General features: G+C 59.8%; 1 protein-coding gene across 1 annotated transcript in view; it reads left to right on the plus strand.

Moving 5' to 3' along the window:
- Positions 1 to 18,187, plus strand: part of KLHL29 (kelch like family member 29) — a 267,899-nt gene that overhangs the window by 203,419 nt on the left and 46,293 nt on the right. Inside the window, exons 4-5 of the mRNA XM_054728446.1 lie at positions 8,792 to 8,933; positions 11,676 to 12,188. Of these exons, the coding sequence (XP_054584421.1) occupies positions 8,792 to 8,933; positions 11,676 to 12,188 (655 nt within the window). The remainder of the gene's footprint in view (positions 1 to 8,791; positions 8,934 to 11,675; positions 12,189 to 18,187) is intronic.

Here is an 18,187-nt window from a genome sequence, read left to right on the forward strand (position 1 = left end):
GTGCAATTGAAACTTCGTGACCCATGCGCAGAAGTCGGTTTTCGGCCTGGGCGAGTCTATTTTGAAGAAGTGGCGTTAGAACACTCAAGGGGCCAAAGAGCCACATGTGGCTCGCGAGCCACGGTTTGCCGACCACTGGTCTAGGCCACCTGGTCAGAGACTGAAGACTGGCCCCGCTGGAAAGGGCCAGCACCACACTGGCAGGGGGTGGGGAACGTGGCAATGGCCCAGGGTCTAGGGGGTCAGAGGGATGGGGAGATGGTGGAAGCCCAGGGGATCCGGCTCCCCGGCCCCATCGTGCAGTCAGGACCCACAGGGGGAAGCCCAGGGAGGCTGGACACGGTCAGGGGTGGGGAGGCCATGGCGGGTGCTCCGGCGGGCACCTGAGAGGGGCACTGAGTGTCACCCAAGCAGGGCAGTGCGGACGTGACCTTGACATGGCTACACCTGTTTGGGGGGCTGTCAGCCACAGTGGAGGTGGCCTGGGGACATTCTGGCCCTCCCAGAGCACCGCTGAGAGTCCTGGGACAGTAAAGGCCCTTGAGCCCGAGTCTGGCGCCCTCTAGCTGCGATTGCGCTTCTCCAGGCCTTCCGGAAAGTGGAGGCGTGAGCACAGAACTCAGGGGAGGAAATCGCCTCCTGGCATGTAGCAAGTGCTCGGTAAATGTGAGCTGTGAGGGCGGCACAGGCCAGCCAGCCCCACCTCCTCGGTGCTGCCAGCTCATCATGGCTGGAGCTTCTTGGTGCTTATGTGACCCAGTGAGAGAGACAGGCAGGAAGTGAACGGTGGCCTCCACTTAAAGTGTTTGCAGGTGACCCTCAGGGCAGGAACAGCCTGGGATGGCAGGGCCAGGCTAGAGGCTGCCCGCCGGCCTCGGCAGTTCTCTCTCCCACCCAGCACGTGGCTGCCCTCATCTGCCCCTTGGGCCCCCTCCTTGCTCAGCTCCCTTACCCGTCCCCACGTCACATCCTCCGTCCCCACCCGGGCTCCCAGCAGGGACACTTGCCCTCCCGAGACATCATCATATCCTGTAATAGGATCGGAATCTGAATATATATTTAAAATGACAAGATTGAAATTAAAATTTAAATAAAGAATTGCTTTTCTGTGAGTTGCTCCGAAAGCAGTGATTTAGCAGCAAATTGATAGAGAGAGGTAAGCACTGGTCCTTTAAACCATCATGCGGTTTCCGGCGTGCGAGCCAGAAGTGTCTCAATTTAACACATCATTGGTTAGTATTATTAGAAATTTCATCGGGCCCCGGAGCACATGATGGCGCTGATCCAGAGGGGGGACCGAGGGCGCCGGCCGGGGGTCCGGGGGGCCAGAGAGGGCAGCCTCGTTAATGAGGGCAGAGGGGACCCCACAGAGCCTCCCTCGGCCCTAAGCAGGAATTGGCGGTGATTATTCTCTTGTTTGCAGTTCAGTAGCCATCATGAAATGGGAATGGAGAGACTCATAAATGTCATTGCTCTTCCCCGAGGCCACAGATTTATAGCTTTGGTGTCTGTCAGGGTGTCCTCCTGACCCTGTGAAACCCGGGCTGGGAACAGGAGTCCGTGGAGACAGCGTGACTAAAGAGCCGGCGCCGGTGAGCCCCGTGAGCAAGGCCCAGAGCTCTGTCCCAGGCCAGCCCCGCCAGCAGCTCCGGCTCTGAGGTCACCTCGTTGAGGGCACAAATGGCCGGAGGGCTTGAATGTCAACACTGTCGTCGCTCCCCAGAGCGAGGTCCAGGGACCCCCTGCACCACCGGGTAGGCTTGTTAAAGGGCCACATTTTGGGGTTCCCCCAACTCCAGACCTTCTGATTCAGAAGCGCTGGGGTTAGATCCAGAAACCGGCATTTTTAACACACACCCCCAGATCCTTACGTGCACTAACGCTGGGGAACCCCTACCACTGAGGTGGTCGATGCTGTACCTGTGTGACCTTGTAAGTCAGTGCTCTCATTGAGAACCTGGCAGGTCCTAAAGAGCCAGCAATCTAGGTGTATAATCCATGGGCTGGACTCTCAACAGCCCAGACACCAGCCTGGTCAGGGTGGCTCAGTGGTTGGGCGTCGATCTATGAACCAGGAGGTCTCGGTTCGATTTCCGGTCAGAGCACATGCCCTGGTTGCAGGCTCAGTCCCTAGTGTGGGGCGTGCAGGAGGCAGCCGATCAATGATTCTCTCTCATCGTTGATATTTCTGTCTCTCTCTCTCCCTCTCCCTTCCTCTCTGAAATCAATAATAAAAATATATTTTTCTTAAATAAATAAATGGAAAACCCAGACACCAAAATAGCTCCTCCCCAAGCCTGAATCCTGCCTCCCCCCCTCCCCCATTTCAATATCATTCCTTTACGTAAGAGTTGCCTTCCTGGGGCTTCACTTTTGTCGTGCAGGGGCCCCGACAGGTTCCCACGCGCAGTCCCAAACACCAGTCCGGGTACAGTTTCTGAAAACGGGCGCCCGTCAGTCTGCACGGGTGCCCTTAGGGTGAAGAACCTGAGCGCCTTGCAGCGGAGGGGGCCCGGGAAGGGAGCAGCACGTCCACTCCGCAGGGAGTGGCCTCCCCAGCGACGCTCAGTCCTGGAGCTGGCAGCCCTGTGATGTGCCCACGCCCCCCCCACCCGGGCCCGGAGGGACCTGAGCAAACCCACTTCCGCTAGCCGCTGCGTGGGCACCTGCTCTTGCTGTTCTCAGAGGAGACCCGAGAACCCTCCAGAGTAAGAGGGAAGGGACAGCGTGCACCTCAGCTGCTGGGCCCAGGACACCAGAGCCTCCACCATCGGCGTGCTCCCAAATCGACGTGCCTCTGCCGCGGACCTCTGCGGGGCGTGGTCTCGGAGCTGCACCGGTTTCCTCAGGTTGCCCAACTTCCAGACGGAACTCTCCCCTAGGGTGTTTGAGCCGCGGGCACATGCTGGTGTTCTAGCTGCAAGGGAAGCTGGCAGAGCCTGTTTTCCGGCTCCCACCTCAAATCAGAAAAGATGCCAAAGGGCTCAGGCCGCACCAGCAGGCCTCTGTCAGAAGGGGCCCTCAGAATCCGAAGCTGGGGTGTGGGGGGTGTCACACCAAAGCTCGTCTTTCCCAAATTAGATAGAAGTGACAGGGAGTCATGAGACAAAAATGAGGCTGCAGATCCGCCCCAGGTCACCCATGGCTTCTCAGTTGTCCTCCCTGTGGCTTCTCAGTTTTCATCCAAGGCCCCCCCTCCCCCCACCCCATCCCCTAGCAGCATGTGCCTGGGGAGAGGCTGCAGTAACTTAGTTTTAGCATTTATGTAATTACATCCTATGCTGCCCCATCCTCTTGGGAACACAAAGGGATGCATGTAAAACTGGAGCGTTTATATGTCAAAAGCAACACATGAAGGACTTTGGATCTTTTGCTGTTTTGCAATGTGCACAGTAGACTGTGTCTCCCTCTGTGTTGAGTGGCTTTAAACAGCATTCTGTGATACCTTACACATGTGTGCCCAGACCCTCTGGGAGGGCTTGGCTGGACCCTCCGAGCTCCCGTGGTGTTGACTAGAATCACTCAGTGGTATTCTGATCTCTGGTCTGAACTGGAGGGTCTGAGAGACCCAGGCAGAGGCTGTGAGTCCCCTTAAAAGGCTCCGCTCCGGGCTGGCGCAGTGTCACGGCATCGCGGCTCTTTCCTACGGTCCCTCCTCCAGCCTGTCATCCTCGCGGGTCCTTGGGGTGGGCGTGTCCCATGCCGCTGGTGTCAATTTCTCGGGGGTGAGAAACAAGCCTTGACCATCACTGCGTCCGGTGCCCAACAGGGCTTCTGGCCCACGGGAGCACGGAAGCAGAGTCTGACCCACTCCACCAATTCCACCCCCGAGCGGGCTGGGGCCCTCGGCTCCCTGGAGGGGAAGGGCTGCTCCTGTGAAGGGCGGGGCTGGCTGTCCGCAGTGACACTCGGCAGAAGGCAGACCCCGCCAGCACCACACACGTGACAGCAGGGTGAGGGCTTGCAGGTTCATCGGCAGGGACGGGTCCCGGGTGCTGGCCCTGTCATTTCCCCCGGAGGAGGCCCACGTGAGCCCAGCTCTGTCAGAGGTGCGTAGGCTGGAAACACACTGACTGTGCTGGGGGGTCCTTTGGGGGTGACTTCAGCCCGAATCCATCAGCCTTATTGGATCCTGCCTAGTTTGGGGGCCCAGCACCAACCCCGCCCATTCTGGAATCGCTCCCTGATGTCCAGGCTCTGTCGGTTCACTGTCTTCTGATCTTCTTGGCGACAGTGGAAGGAGCTGAGTTCTGGTTTCTGTAGAAGATGCCCCCGCCCCCCAGCCCCCCCCCCAGAGGCGGGCACCAACCTCGGCACCCAGTCGTCCACAATCCCAGGCCCACGAGCAGGGGCAGAGGTTTGGGGCACCAGGCCTCCGAGCAGCCTCCAGCAGCCTCCAGGGCAGCGGTGTTGGGGTCCCAGCACACAAGGCCCCCACAGTCTGGAAACCCCCTCTCCCCAATGAGGGGAACGCGTTGCACCAGGTTGCCCAAGCACACCACGCCGCCTCACCCCCCTGCTCGGTTGCTCACGTCACTTACTCCTCCTGACTGCACTCCGTGCACTGACACATGCATCAAACCTACAGTGAGGCATGTTCCTACTGTTGGCCAACACTGTAGCCCACAGACCCTGCATTCATTCCCTGGGCACCTGCACCCGGCCAGGCACGGACTGGGCCGGGCACCGTGCCGGCTCCCTCCCTCATGGAGCTGGCCCACCAACGCAGGGTCAGCACAGCCCTGAGAGGCAGCGTGCCAGCTGTTGTCACAGATGTTGTGCACAGGGCGTAGGAGCTGGAAGAAGCAAGACACGTGAGGGCCCCCAGGGAGGCTCATCCTTCAAACCACCAGGACCCTGCTGGCCCGTGTGGCACCTCTGTGCCAAGCAGGAAACGGTGCTCCCTCTGGGTGAACACGTTAGAAAAGGCAGCCCCTCTGGACTGCAACAGCCTCATGGGTGCACAGCCTGGTGAGCGGGTGACGCTCTGTGGGAGGGAACGTGGCTCTGCGTCCCCAGCGGTGTCAGCCCCTCGCCCCTCGGCCAGGCATCTCTGCAAAGTGCACCGCCTGCGCCCCGCACACCTTCCCCCACGGGCACAGGCCCCGATGCAGCCCTGTGGGCGGGCAGCGTGTAACGGGCTCTCCCCGAGCTGATAGAGCGAGAGCCAGGCGCCCCGGGAGGCTTCCTGCAGGAGGGGGCTCCCCAGCACCCCCCACCCCCACAGCGGGCGCCCGGGCCCGAGCAGCCGCCGCCGCAGAGTCCCATCCATTACGGATCAGGGTCTTTAGTGTTCTTCAGTCGCTGAAAGAAGCAGGATGCTGTCAGCTACCGTGAAAATGTGACCTTTGAAAATTTACAAGAGCTCGGGTTTAAAAGCTGCTGCGTTAATGATGCATCCCATTAGCATCTCATTAAAGGGAGGCAGAGAGAATCCTGCTCCGGCTGGATGATGGGCAGATAGGGCCTCTTCGTGGTGCCGGGCAGGAGGGCTGTCCTCGTCGGCCTCTGTCTGCAGGGGCCATCGTGTCACCAGAGAGAGCACGGCCAGGGCCGCGGGGGAAAGGCCAAGTGTCTGGCGGCTTCACTGATGTCCCGGATGGACAATGGCAGTGGCAGGAGGTCAGGGAGGCTCTCCCAGCCCTGTCTCCCCGTCCTGCCTCTCGCCCCCCCCGCACGCACACACACGCGCGCTCCGAGCTGTTGTCCTGGTTGTTTCTGTGGCATTCTCACAGAATCCAGGGCAGCCCCCTGGCACGCAGTGGGATCCAGAAGCCTGGCATTTGGGCTGGGGTGGCCTGGGGAGCCTTCGGTGACTCTCGGACCTCTGACCTCCGGACCATGGGGGAGGCTTAGAGCCGGGGCTTCGGGCCCACACAGTCCCCCAGAGCCTTCAGCACCGGGACCACACGTGTCCCTGGACCTGGGCCATTGACAGGAGGAGGGTCCCCGGTCGCCCGGGCCTCGGCGCACGGCACACCCACGTCCGTGTTTTTTCTGGAGGGAGGAGAGGACAGGATGTTCGCGTCACTCCTGTAATAAAAGAAACAAAAACTCCTGAACTGCAAGTTGCCCCTCGCTCCAGAAGCTGCTGGTGCCGGGGAGAATACGAGTGGCCTTGTTCATCTTTCCTGAAGCAAAAAGGGGTTCGGTGTTTCTCACAGCAGAACACAGTTCTTGTACGGAAGAACTTGCTTGTAATGTTCATGAAAGACACCGCCAGACAGCCAACCAGTTGTCACCACACCCAGTCACCCCCAGCCAGCACCCCAGAACCCCCTGCACCCCAGCTTCCTTCTGGCGTCTAAGTCCCCACTGTTGGCGTAGGTGCCGAGTGCTCCCTCTGCTGGGACTGGCGGCCCCGTGGCTCGGGCAGGGCTGGGCACAGGACAGGAGCCCAGTTCTGTGGAACAAACCAACTAACCAGGAAGGCACCGGCGACCGAGCTGGCAGGAGGGTTTTGGAAGCAATGTCAGGGCAAACACTGGGGCTCGCGAAGTTGTAGAGTTCAGAATCTGGTTCCCCCTCTTGAGGGGGGACCCCAGCCGCGCCTGCTGTACGGGCCAGGCCCAGGCCCTTGCCTTCCCTGTCGAGGGACCAGGCAGGGCCCTGACACTGATTCCGCAGGGGAGAAATGAGACAGAGGAGGTCCCTGCGGACCAAACCTACCTCTGGCCTGGGAGAGACCCACAGAGACCCAGGGTAGCAGAGAGGGGCTGCAGCGCCCCCTACTGGCAGGAAGGGTTTCTGTCTGACCAGTGAAGGAGGGTGCTGGTGAGGAGGCTGAGGTGTCTGCCTTCAAACTTCACCCCAAACTGGGCCCTGGATGGGACATCACACAGGCTCCCCTCCCCTAATGCCTTTGATTATGGGGAAGCAACCTGTGAGCCTCTGGACCCACCAGCACCCCGAGAACCTGGGAAGACAGAGGGGTGCAGACGGGGCGCCCTGGAGAGCTGTCTGTTTATTTAGAGAACGCTGCAGAAGCCACACTGTTGTTCCTTAAGTTCCGGAAGACTGTTGGAGAACGTGGCTAAGACCCCACGCCTCTCGCCATCTGTCCCACGGACAGCAATGGGGCAGGAGTCTCCGACTAGGAAGCTTGTCCGTTGAATCGTTCTTCCCTCGGGAGATTCCTCTGTCCCTTTGCTTGCCGCTCTGTTCTCAGACGCCAAGCATCCGAAACGCAGGCCAGAGCTGAAGTGCAGCCCAGTGCAGTTAGCGCAGCGCAGCTATGGGCCTAATGGGATGCGGCTCCGCGCCTCCCAGCGGCCCCGTGCGGGCTGGTGGTCCTCCCCAGGAGGCTTCCAAGCCCCACTAGGAGCCCTCTGCCCTCCCTGCTCATACACCCCCCCCACCCCGGGGACCTACTGTCAGAGAGGCCAGCAGGGGGCACTGCCCCACCGGCTGGGGCCCTGGCTCAGCTTCCATCAGCATCACCAGGACCATGGCCTCACCTAAGAAAGGCCTGCAGACACCCCTGAGGCTCCTTTGGCCTTTGGGGACTGTCTCCAGTGGGCAGCTGTTTCTGCCCCCCACCCCACCTCGCTCTTCACCCCCAAACTTGTTGGACTCTGGCTGAACTCCTGGGAACCACGGTCGCTCCTGAAACTACCTCGGCTGAGACCCACACCCCCTCCCATCCCAGTGATCCCAGTCCCAGGCTCTCCGACCTGCTTTCTGGATTTTTATTTTATTTATTTATTTTGTTTGTTTGTTTGTTTACTGCTTATTATACAGGGTGGGGCAGAAGCAGGGCTACAGTTGTGAGTCTTCGAAACACAGCGCTTATTCTTGTGCTGATCTTCATTCGATATTGTATTGTTTTCCATGGGGATAACTGTAAGCCTGCGCCTGCCCACCCTGTCATTGTAGTGACGATAATGGTAATGGCCATAGTAGGACCTTTGGCAGATACAGAAGAGTGTAGGCAAGAGAATAAACGCCACCCCGAACCCTCTCCCCCAAGGACAGCACCCCTGCGAACGTTTTAGCTTCTCCCTCCGACACGTACCGCGCACACGGTGGGGGGATAGCTGTGTCACTCTGGGTCCCGCGTCTCTCGTGGCATTTTGCCGTCTCCTTGAGAACGCTCAGGAAACGTGAGTTTTCACGATTGCAGAACATCCCATCATCCGGCTGAGGCTCGGAGACCAGCGCCGTCCTCATGGCTGCTTTCACCCTGGGGTTCCTTTCTCTTTCGTGATCTCAGTTAGAGAGTGAGGCCTGCCTCCCTCCTGGCGGCAGGATGGGAGCTGTCCTCCCACCAGCCTGGGTCCCCCCCCGCCCCCCCCCGGCCCCCGCCCCATCTCCTCCCAAGTGGGACTTCTAGGGCCTCCGGGCTGGTGTGGGGGCAGGGTGGGGCCTGGGAGCTGAGCTTTGGAGAGCCGCTCTCTCGCGTGTCAAAGGGCCAGGTGTACGGTGGCACTGAGCCTGCACTGAGTATGCAGTCGGCGCTCAGCACATGCCTGTGGGTGTTGTTACAGCTTATGAATGCCCCGGGGGCTGGGGGACTTCACAGATCAGGGAAGACGCTCTTTTCTTCGTGATGGCTCCAGTGGTGTGAGTGGCCACAGAGGGGGGCCAAGGGGGTCCTGAGGTGGGTGCTCCGGAGGCGGGAGCTTAGCAGAGGCCACAGCTGCTACCGCTGGGCCACAGTGCTGTCCTTCCCCCGTGGACCGGCCCGTGGCTCAGGCAGCAGCAGGACTGCTGGGGTGAGGGAAGGGGACACGGATCCCAGGGCAGCACCCTTGCCGGGCTGTGCTCACCCTCCTGCTCTGCTTCTCCCCAGGCGCCCGGCATCTCCAAAGCAGACAGTCAGTCCCAGGGACTCACGACCAGCATCCGGTGGGGGCAGACGCCCATCAATCAGGCCACGCCCTGGGACACGGATGAGCCGCCCTCCAAACAGATGAGGGAGAGCGACAATCCAGGTGTGTACTTCCTCCGTGGGCAGAGGCACCTATGCCCAGGGCTGGGAGAGGTGCTGGGGGCCTACAGGGTACCCCCCTCGCTCCGCAGCAGGTCCTGACCCAGGGGCCCGCAGCAGCCCGGACCCCAGGCTGTGTTGAGTGGGGTGGGGGCACTGTGTGTCATTCCCTGGGCGGTGGCTGTGTCTCTATCCCCTTCCCCTGCCACTCAAGAGAGTCTTTGGGAGGAAGCAGGGGAGTGAGAGTGACATGGTGGGAGTGGCTTGGGTGGGCTCGGGGCGATTTTGAATAGTTATTCCCAAACAGCACAAGTTGCTCAAGTCACGCCTTCCAGTGAGTTCTGCCTTGCCAATGGTTACATGGGGAGGGGGCGCTCCACACCCCTCCCCGGACGGGGGATTCACGCACCACTCCCTACAGCAGGCCAGGCCTTCTTTGGACAGCTGGGACGTAACCAGAGCCGTCCGCGCTATCTCCATCAGTCCCACACCCCCCTTAGGATGCACACGCCCGTCCCCTTGGCCCTCCGTGCCACAGCCCTGCAGCTCTCTGGAGAGCCCGCTCCTCCCCCTCCGAGTCTTCTGTGCGATCAACACCCACGTTCTTCAGCCCCTTTGCCCGGAGCCCAGTTTCCAGTCCCTTTCCCTTCAGAGGGGTTGCTCCAATCTCATTGCTCAACAATGATCCCCAGGACCGCAGCACGAAGGGCCGCGTGGGGCCTGCCCAGGGCCTCCGCTCAGCCCCTCTGCTCTGCTCACCGCAGCCCGTGTCCCCTCTGCTCTGCTGGCAGTCTCAGCAGGAAGAGCCCAACGCTGTCCTGTGACTGCCCTGACCCTGGCCATCGCCTCGCAGGCTGGCGAGGCAGCTAGGGGCGGAGGCCCAAGGGCCAGAAGGCCTTGTCCATGTCCTTTCATGACCCTCGGCATCTCTGAGGTTCCTGCTTCCCTTGCTGACCAGTGCCTCGTCCTCCCAATATTGTCACCTGCAGACTTAGTCATCCTTGGTGACAGGTGAGCAGAGTTTGGCTCACACCATCAGACACCTCTCTCCAGGCCTCGGCATCCTCGGGGCCGCCCCCCTCATAAATCAAGGCCTCCGCCCCACGGCACCTCTGGATCTTCCCACAGAGCTGTCTGAGACCTCCCCGCTGCGCTCGCACGTTCTGGAGCATTTTCTGGGGCCCCCGGGCTAACCCTGGAGAAAACTGAGCTTGGCAGGCCGTGCTTTGTCCTTGAGACACCAGGCTGGCTTGTGGTGACGCCACCTCCTCTTCTCCAGGCTGGGGGTCAGTCTCCCCGCAGCAGCCCTTTCTAGAATCTTGCTGGCGCTGCTTCGCCGACATTGGCCAGCTTCTCTTTTCCTCCCGCCTCTTCGTGATCAGAGCTGTGGGTTTGCACGGCGGTGACGTGCCTCGTTCCGTGGCATCTCCATGCTCGCAGCAGCCCTGCAAAGTTGGCGTCATTCCTGTCCCATTGCAGATGAGGAAACTGACTCGGGGAGGCTTGTGCCTGAGGCCACTCAGCTGGTGAGGGCAGAACCAGGCCTAAAGCGCGGTCTGGCTGACTCTAAGCCTCCCTCTAAGCCTCGCTGTCCCCACCATGCCCGGTGGCTCTCCCTTTGGACAGCTCCTCGGGGACAGCGCCCTCTGGTGGTTGGATAGTTGCCCTGCCGTCTTGATTCTTCTCTTTCTGTGAGGGAGCTCCCAGCCCCAGCTTCTAGCCTCTGGGCTGGTGGCCCACCCTCCTTCCTCAGTGCCTCGCCCTCAGTCTACACGGCCACTCCAGAGGCATCCGGAAAGCTGAGGTGACAAAGACCTACATCTACACCCGTTCAGTCGGAGGCAACCCAGACGGGCCTTGCCTGTCGCAGTATCCTCTGGCCAGCTTGAGTCCCCTGAATGGCAGCTCGCACAGGGGGCCCTGGCCCTGCCCTGCCTGCCCTGGGCTTGCCTCTTGCACCAGGCCTCGGGAGCTGTACCCCCTTGTTCAGCCACAAGTTCCTTCAAGTCCAAAAAGGACTTCTCACATCCCCCCCCCCCTGAGGCTGGCGATGCAGAGGTTGCCCGGCCCCCCAGTGAGGCCATAGCAGCCCCTCCTGACTTCCCACACCGCCCACACCCCCAGCTCTACCCTCCTGCAGCTCCCGCCCCCCGCACGGCATTGGGCTCGGCTGCTCTTGTCTTGCCCAGCGGAAACTCTCATCGCAATCCAGCCATCACCGCCCCCTCCGTGATTCTCCGAAGAGGAAAGGGAAGCGCCAGCATGTATGGGGCATTTAGCACATGCCAGGCCCTCTGCTAGTGGTTTCAAAATATGATGTTTTCCTCGTTCGGTGCTTCCCAGGAGACCTATGAGGTGGGTGTTGCTAGTTCCAGGTCACAGATGGGAAGGATGAGGCTCAGAGGAGATGAGCAACTGGCCCAGGCTCTGAGCTAGTAAGGGGCAGAGCCAGGCTTTGAACCCGGATCTCTTTGAAGGCCTCCCTATGTTTCTGTCTGTTCCGTTGCCTCTCAACCTGTCCCAGGAAGACTGCGGTCCCTCCCGAGCCCTCGCAGCCACCTGCTCACATATCCTGAGGCGCCGCTCTCCTGCTCCTGTCATCGCAGGTGCTTATTCTGTGAGCTCCTGGGCACAGGTGCCTTGCCCACCCCTGTGACGCCGGCGCCCAGCCCAGGGCCTGGGGCAGCCAGTGTTTGCTGAGTGAATGTATAACCGGCGGATGACATCTCTTCCATCTCCCTTGCAGGCACAGGGCCGTGGGTGACCACGGTGGCCGCCGGGAGCCAGCCCGCCCTGATCGCACACTCCTATGGAGTGGCCCAGCCTCCCACCTTCAGCCCGGCTGTGAACGTCCAGGCCCCGGTCATCGGGGTGACCCCCTCACTGCCTCCACACGTGGGGCCCCAGCTCCCGCTGATGCCAGGCCATTACTCGCTGCCACAGCCGCCCTCTCAGCCACTGAGCAGCGTGGTGGTCAACATGCCCGCCCAGGCCCTGTATGCCAGCCCGCAGCCCCTGGCCGTCTCCACGCTGCCTGGCGTGGGGCAGGTGGCCCGCCCGGGACCCACGGCGGTGGGCAACGGTCACATGGCAGGGCCCCTGCTGCCTCCACCACCGCCAGCCCAGCCGTCGGCCACTCGCCCCAGCGGTGCCCCTGCCACCAACGGGCCCCCCACGACCGACTCCGCCCACGGGCTGCAGATGCTGCGGACCATTGGTGTGGGGAAGTATGAGTTCACCGACCCCGGGCACCCCAAAGGTAAGTCCCGCTGCCACGTGCTCCCTGTGTGCCTGCCTCTGTGCCTCCCCAACATGGTCACTGCGACGTGCACGGACAGGAGCGTGCTTCCTGGTGGTCTGTGCTCCCCAGCAGCACCCTCTGACCCCACCCACCCTGGCGGCTGCAGTAGGGCCCCCCGGCCTCGGACAGAGGAGAAGGAGGAAGACAGGACAGGGGTGCAGGGCAATGTGAGTGGGCAGGAAGAGGAGGGGAGGGTGCGTCTGCCAAGTCCAGGGTCCTTATGCTTCCAGCCCAAGCCCTAGGCCATTTCACCTCTGACCCCAAGGCCAGGCCACGTGCAGAATGAGCAGGCGTCATCTGTTCCCCCTTAGGGCTCCGTGAAACAGTCCCTTGGGCCTTTTCCATCTTCCAGCCACGCGGACAGTGGGAATCTGAACTGTCCGTGTTCCTCCCCAGAAAAGCACCCTCCGCCGTGCCATCGGATGAGAGCGCCTCCCTGGGCATTCGCCGAGGCCCAGGAGACACTCCCAGACCATCCTGAGCCAGTTGGATTTTTTTGTTTCAAGGACCCAAGGGTGGCTCGGTGAGGCTCTGGTGGGGCCCCTAGAGCCCCAGACAGCCAGGCCTGCTCCTGCTGAGTGCGGAAAGGAGGCAGCTCGGCCTGGGCCCGGTGCAGCAGGAGGGACATGGCCAGCGGTCTGCCTGCTGGGGGACCCAGGCCTCGTGGAAAGGGGAGGGGAGGTGGACCTAGGAAGTGTGGGTCTCGGCACGATCCTCAGCCTCCCTATTTACAGCCCCTGAGACTGCATCTCGGGGGCCTTGCCTCTTGTGGAGCACTGGCTCCAGCCAGCTGTTCTCTTCCCGCCTTTGCTCATGACTCTCCACCTTCATCCTTTCGGGCGATTTCCAGGCCTTGTCAAGCACCCCCACCACCTAGATCTTCACTGGGTTTCGTTCCCAGTCTTATGGCGCCCTGACTGTCTTTGTTTTGGAAATCAGCACTAGTTTTAAACAACAAAATTATAGAAAATTACATCTAAATTCTGGTAAACTCTTGCTTTGTTTAAGATCTTTTAAAAAAAAAAAAAAGACTAAAATAATTTTTTTTTGTTTGGTTAAGCTCTCTCTCCCTTTACAGAAACTTCCTCCCAGCGTACATGTTGCCAACTCTGACACAGTGGACACTGGGTGTCCCAGCTGCTCCGGGGCCTTGCCAAGGCCTGAGGCTATGGGTGGGCTCCCTTCTCCCCGCCGGGGGGAGCATAACCCCCTCACCTGGCAGCCGCCCGGGACTGGTGAAGGGTCTTGCTGACTTGCCAGGTTTCAGACATGCATCTAGGAAAGGGCCTTGTTCTGTGCAGAAAGGAAACTGGTAACTGGCCCGGATTGGACTGGATGGAGTCCCTCATTTGGGGTTTAGCGGGGAACTGGGATCCGCCTCCCCAAAGCTGCCAGGCATCATCCTCAGGCACCTGAGTCCACAGATCAGGAGGATGCAGTGGTAGAGACTGGCCCCTGCTGTCCCCTGGGCACACTGGCCAGCGGGTCATTGCAGAGTCAGACCTGCAGCATCTCTGTGGGGCCCGAGGACATGAACCATCCTCTGTGGTGGGCCCAAGCCCATGGACAGGAGAGGAGAGGAAAGAGGGGCCTTGATGGGCTTCCCTCTTCGAGCCCCAAAGGGTAGATTCAGTGCTAGGTATGGGAATGGGATGTGCCTAGGAAGTGTCCACGGCGCCCCCTTCTGGTGAGTCAGTGAGATCCCCCCCAGTGACAACCCTCACGCAGACTTCGATAGAGAGCTGGCTGTTTCCCCAGAAATTACATTGAACTTGATTCCCTGTGTTCACGGCCTCGTCCGCTGATGTACCTCCTTACGTTCCGGTGAAGAGAGACAATGAAACACACACATACAAAGGCCTCCCAACGCAGGCCTGGTGGGTTTGTTGGTGTGTGTCTGTGTTGTGGTGTGTGTGTTTTTTCTAAGTAATTTCTCCTTTCATTTCTAATCCTAAAAGCCTCTATTGCTAAAGCTATAATTTGTCTGTCAGATCTAATGTCAAACAACTGCATATTTTTAAAATAAGAAGCCCGAATTTTGAAACCACATCTTTGGAACTTGCCGTGTGAGAATCATGTTCCTGACAAGACCGTGTGGGTTTGGATTTGGGTCACTTTTAATTCCTCCCCTGGGGATTTTACATCTCCGGAGCCCCATTGATTTCACACTCCTAAGTGACGGACAGCCAGCTCCAGGAGGGGACCGCATCAACACTAGCCTGAACTCCACTTTAGGGAAAAGAGAACTTTCCTTCTCTCCTGTTCACTGGCTGAAACCTTGCCCAGCGTTATAATAAGACCCATCATGGCTCGCCTTGAGACCTCGCTCATTAAAGTCTCCCGACTTTCCCTCCTATTGTTTGACGTGACAGCCTAGCCTCTCACGGGGTTGAGTAATTATGGAGAAATCCCATCCACGAGGACCAGGTCTTGCCAGCCAGAGGGAGGAGCCACTGGTATTTTTAGGTTTCATTAGTGCCCTGATTTAAAATTTCACATTTTTGTTTCTTGTCATTATCTTCCAATCGACTGGGCTAAAATTTCCGTTGGGGGCGACGGGGGGGTTAATGTGAGTCTGCCTTCCCCCCAAAAAAGGGGTGTTGGGACTTTCATCTGAAAACTTAACCAGTTGAAAAATAAAGGTGGTGTGGAAATGCTTTTTGATTTGCAATGGGTCAAGCTACTGTCTCTCATCTGTGACGAGAGAAGGCAGCTTGCATGCGGTTCGCTTTAATGAGTGTTATTTAAATGCATTGAGCACATATAGATTTTCTTACGAAACTTGCAAGGATAAATCTTTCGCTCTCTAAGCACCATTTGGGGGTGGGAGGAATCTGTGGAGTTTCTTCCTTATTTGGCTTACGGGGATAGACGGAGAGCTAATTAAAACTGATTTCACGTGTGCAAAGTGATAAGGGAGGAAAAAAGAATTAGTTCCATTTGTATCCTGTTGTAAAACGCCCGAGCCATTTGTCTTGTTGTTGGGTTGGATCCCGTGAGCTCATCCGTGGGCAGAGGTGGTGGCCAACCTCAGGCCTGGAACCCTTTAAGTCTAATGTCACGGCCCCGGTCCCAGCCGAGGGGGGCACGGCAGAAGTGCAAGCTACTGAAGTCATCCTTCCTATCCCCCTCCTTTCAAAGGATTCCTGGTAGCGGAGGGGGTAGCCAGAGACCTTGTGAGGCCCGGCCCTGGGCCTGGTAGTAGCTGCAGAAAAGCGGTTGTGTTTTCACCCACGTATCCAGGACGGAGAAGCCAGACTGCTCCCACTCCCACGTGCTTCTGCACCAAAAAGCCAAGTCCAAGTTGACCTGAAGTGAGAGGTTTCTCTGTTCTGACTTTAGACTCTGTAGGCCCAGAGGGAGGGGCCATGAGGGTTCCTAGGGTCGGGGAACAGGCAGTGTGTGTGGCCCCGTCCTGTGATCCCACCTCTCCTCACCTCCCATCCTTGTCCCTGGGCCTCCAGCCCACGGAGCTCTGTCTGCCCTCGTGCCGCCTTCGGCTTGGCAAAGACAGGATCTGCTGACGACGCTTTGGGGCAGAGTGAACAGCTGTGTGACTGGGGCAAGTCTCCTGACCTCTCCGAGCCTCCTTTCCCTTGTCTACCCTCGAGGAGGATTTGAGGAGACCCACACGAACATGCATAGCACTGAACCCCCTTGACACCGAAAGCAGTCGTCCCGTCCACAGTGGCCCCGGGTCTGGAGAGTCCGGCCGAGCAAAGAAGCTCGTGAGAGGGTGGAAAGCCAGGCCCCGCCCAGAGCTGGAGAGGTGGGAGAAGCCCCAAGCTGTTCACAGGGCTGGCAGCCCCCCCACCAAGCCCCTTCGTGGCGCCTCCATGTCCCTTCCCTCCAAGCTGCTGCATCAGCTGCCCTGCAGGGGGACCCAGGACTGCCGTCCCCAGCCGTGAGGCCAGCATAGATCCCAGGTCTCCCTCCCCTGCCCTCTGCCATGCCAGGGCACACTGCGCCCTCTGCACCCGCGATGAATATTCTAGAAGAAGATGGGAATGCGAGATAAAGCCGTTTGCCCACACACGGTTAGCCCAGAGGCACCAAAGGTCCAGACTGAAGTCATCTTCCCACAGACCCGCTCTTCCTGGGTCTCTGTCTCAGAAATGACCTCACGAATCCATCCAGGAGTTCAAAGTCACAGCCTGCGTTTGCCCTTGACTCTCCTTTTCCCCTTGGGCACTGGGTCTGCAAACTCCTTGGACCCTGCCTCCTCGGCTCAGTCCTCTCCTCTCCACTGGCCTCCACGGGTGACCTCCAGGCCCTCGGCGCAGTCACAGCGGTCCTGTCACTCCAGGTGGAATGCGTCCAACGGCCCCCCTCCTCTCAGGACAATGCCCATCCCCCACCAGTGCGTAGGGCCTGGCTCCTGCCTGGCTCCCCCTTCACCTCGTGCCATTCTGCTCACAGGCTGCCCTGTAGCCGCTCCGCTCCCTGGGTTCTCTCCCAGCCGGCGGTGCTCCGTGCCTTGGCAGACCACCCACTCCTGGGTCATTCTCCCACCTGGATGGCCAGGCCCCACCCCCTTCCTGTGCCACCCCCAGCCCCCCGGCCAGTGCCAGGCTCTGAGGGATGCTCAAATAGCGTGAGATGGGTGAAGGCACAAAGCCCTGGGCTGGGAGCGACCCACGGCGGTTCTGACTCCTCTCCAGCTGCCTCCTCCCTTTGGCTGGGGAAAGCAGGTTGGTGCCCTGGGGCCTGAGCGGACAGGAAAATACGTGAGGGACTTCCTTCTGCAGCCCGTCAGCCCATGCCTTTCCCCTGCGTCTGCTCCTGCACCCCAGCGCCTCCAGCAGAATGGGGGACCTGACACTGTCTCCGTTCCTTCGTCTGTAAAAGGGGGGTCCTAGCAGGACCTGGTCCTTGCGGTTGTTGTGATGCGTAAGCGAGTTCTTTGACGTGAATCCCGGGAGTGGTGCCTAGCACACAGCCATCCCTGTAAACCTGTCTGCTGGGACTATTTTCACGGCTGGTTCCGGGGCCACTTTCCATGCCCACGGTCTTCTAGGGGCCCCATGTGACAAAGCCAGAGACCCCCGGCCCTCCAGCGTCTCGGGAGGTTCTATCAACAGCATTCACATCGGGATGCTCACAAGACCTAGCTCCCAGGGGGCCGCTCTGAACAGGAATGGGCCTTTCTTCTCCCACTGTAACATTGGGTCTCCACCCTCGCCCTAACCGAAAGGCACCTCCAGGCCTCTGGTGGGGTCCTCCCCTAATTCCGGGGGCCCCTCCTAACTCCCTGCAGGGGCTCTCCGCATGCTGTGACATTCAGCTTGATGTCAGGGTGCCAAGGACACAGCAGGGGGCCGCATCCCTACCTGGGACAGATCAACCAGCAAGGCTGCGGAAGGGTGGGATGGCGAGCCAGGTTCTGCACCACGTGGCTTGGGTAGAATTCACACTCCACTCCCCGCGAACCCGGTGAACTCGTGCCGGGAAGCAGGTGTCTCTCAGCCTCAGTTTCCTTATCTGTGATGTGGAAGCGGTGAAGGCGCCATCCGCACACACGTGCATTAAGGGTTTAATAACGCATGCAACGCCTTAACACAGTGCCGGGCACAGAGTGAGCTCACAGCAATGCTAGCTGTTGGTATCACTGCCACTGCAGTCATTTCTAAGGAATCCCAGAGAAGAAATATTGTTTTTAAAGCAAGGTGGTCCGAAATATTCTCCCAGATCTGACAGGCGTAACCCTCCGCACAGGTCTGGAGCCAAACCCACCGTCCCCCCCCCCCCTTCCCCCGTTACCCTTTCCAGCACCCACCCCAACACGCGCCCTCGCCCAGGAAGTGGGTCAGAGCCCCTGGAATGTGGCGCTCCGTCCGCTGGAGGCCTGGCCTCCTCGCCCGCCCGCGGACACAGCGGCCCTGCCCCGCCTGGGAAGCCTCCCCCTTCCCAGAGCGCTGGCCTCCGGGGGTTTGTTCATCATTAATGGGAGTGCCGTC

The sequence above is a fragment of the Eptesicus fuscus genome, chromosome 16, assembly GCF_027574615.1.
Source record: "Eptesicus fuscus isolate TK198812 chromosome 16, DD_ASM_mEF_20220401, whole genome shotgun sequence".
Taxonomy (NCBI): domain Eukaryota; kingdom Metazoa; phylum Chordata; class Mammalia; order Chiroptera; family Vespertilionidae; genus Eptesicus; species Eptesicus fuscus.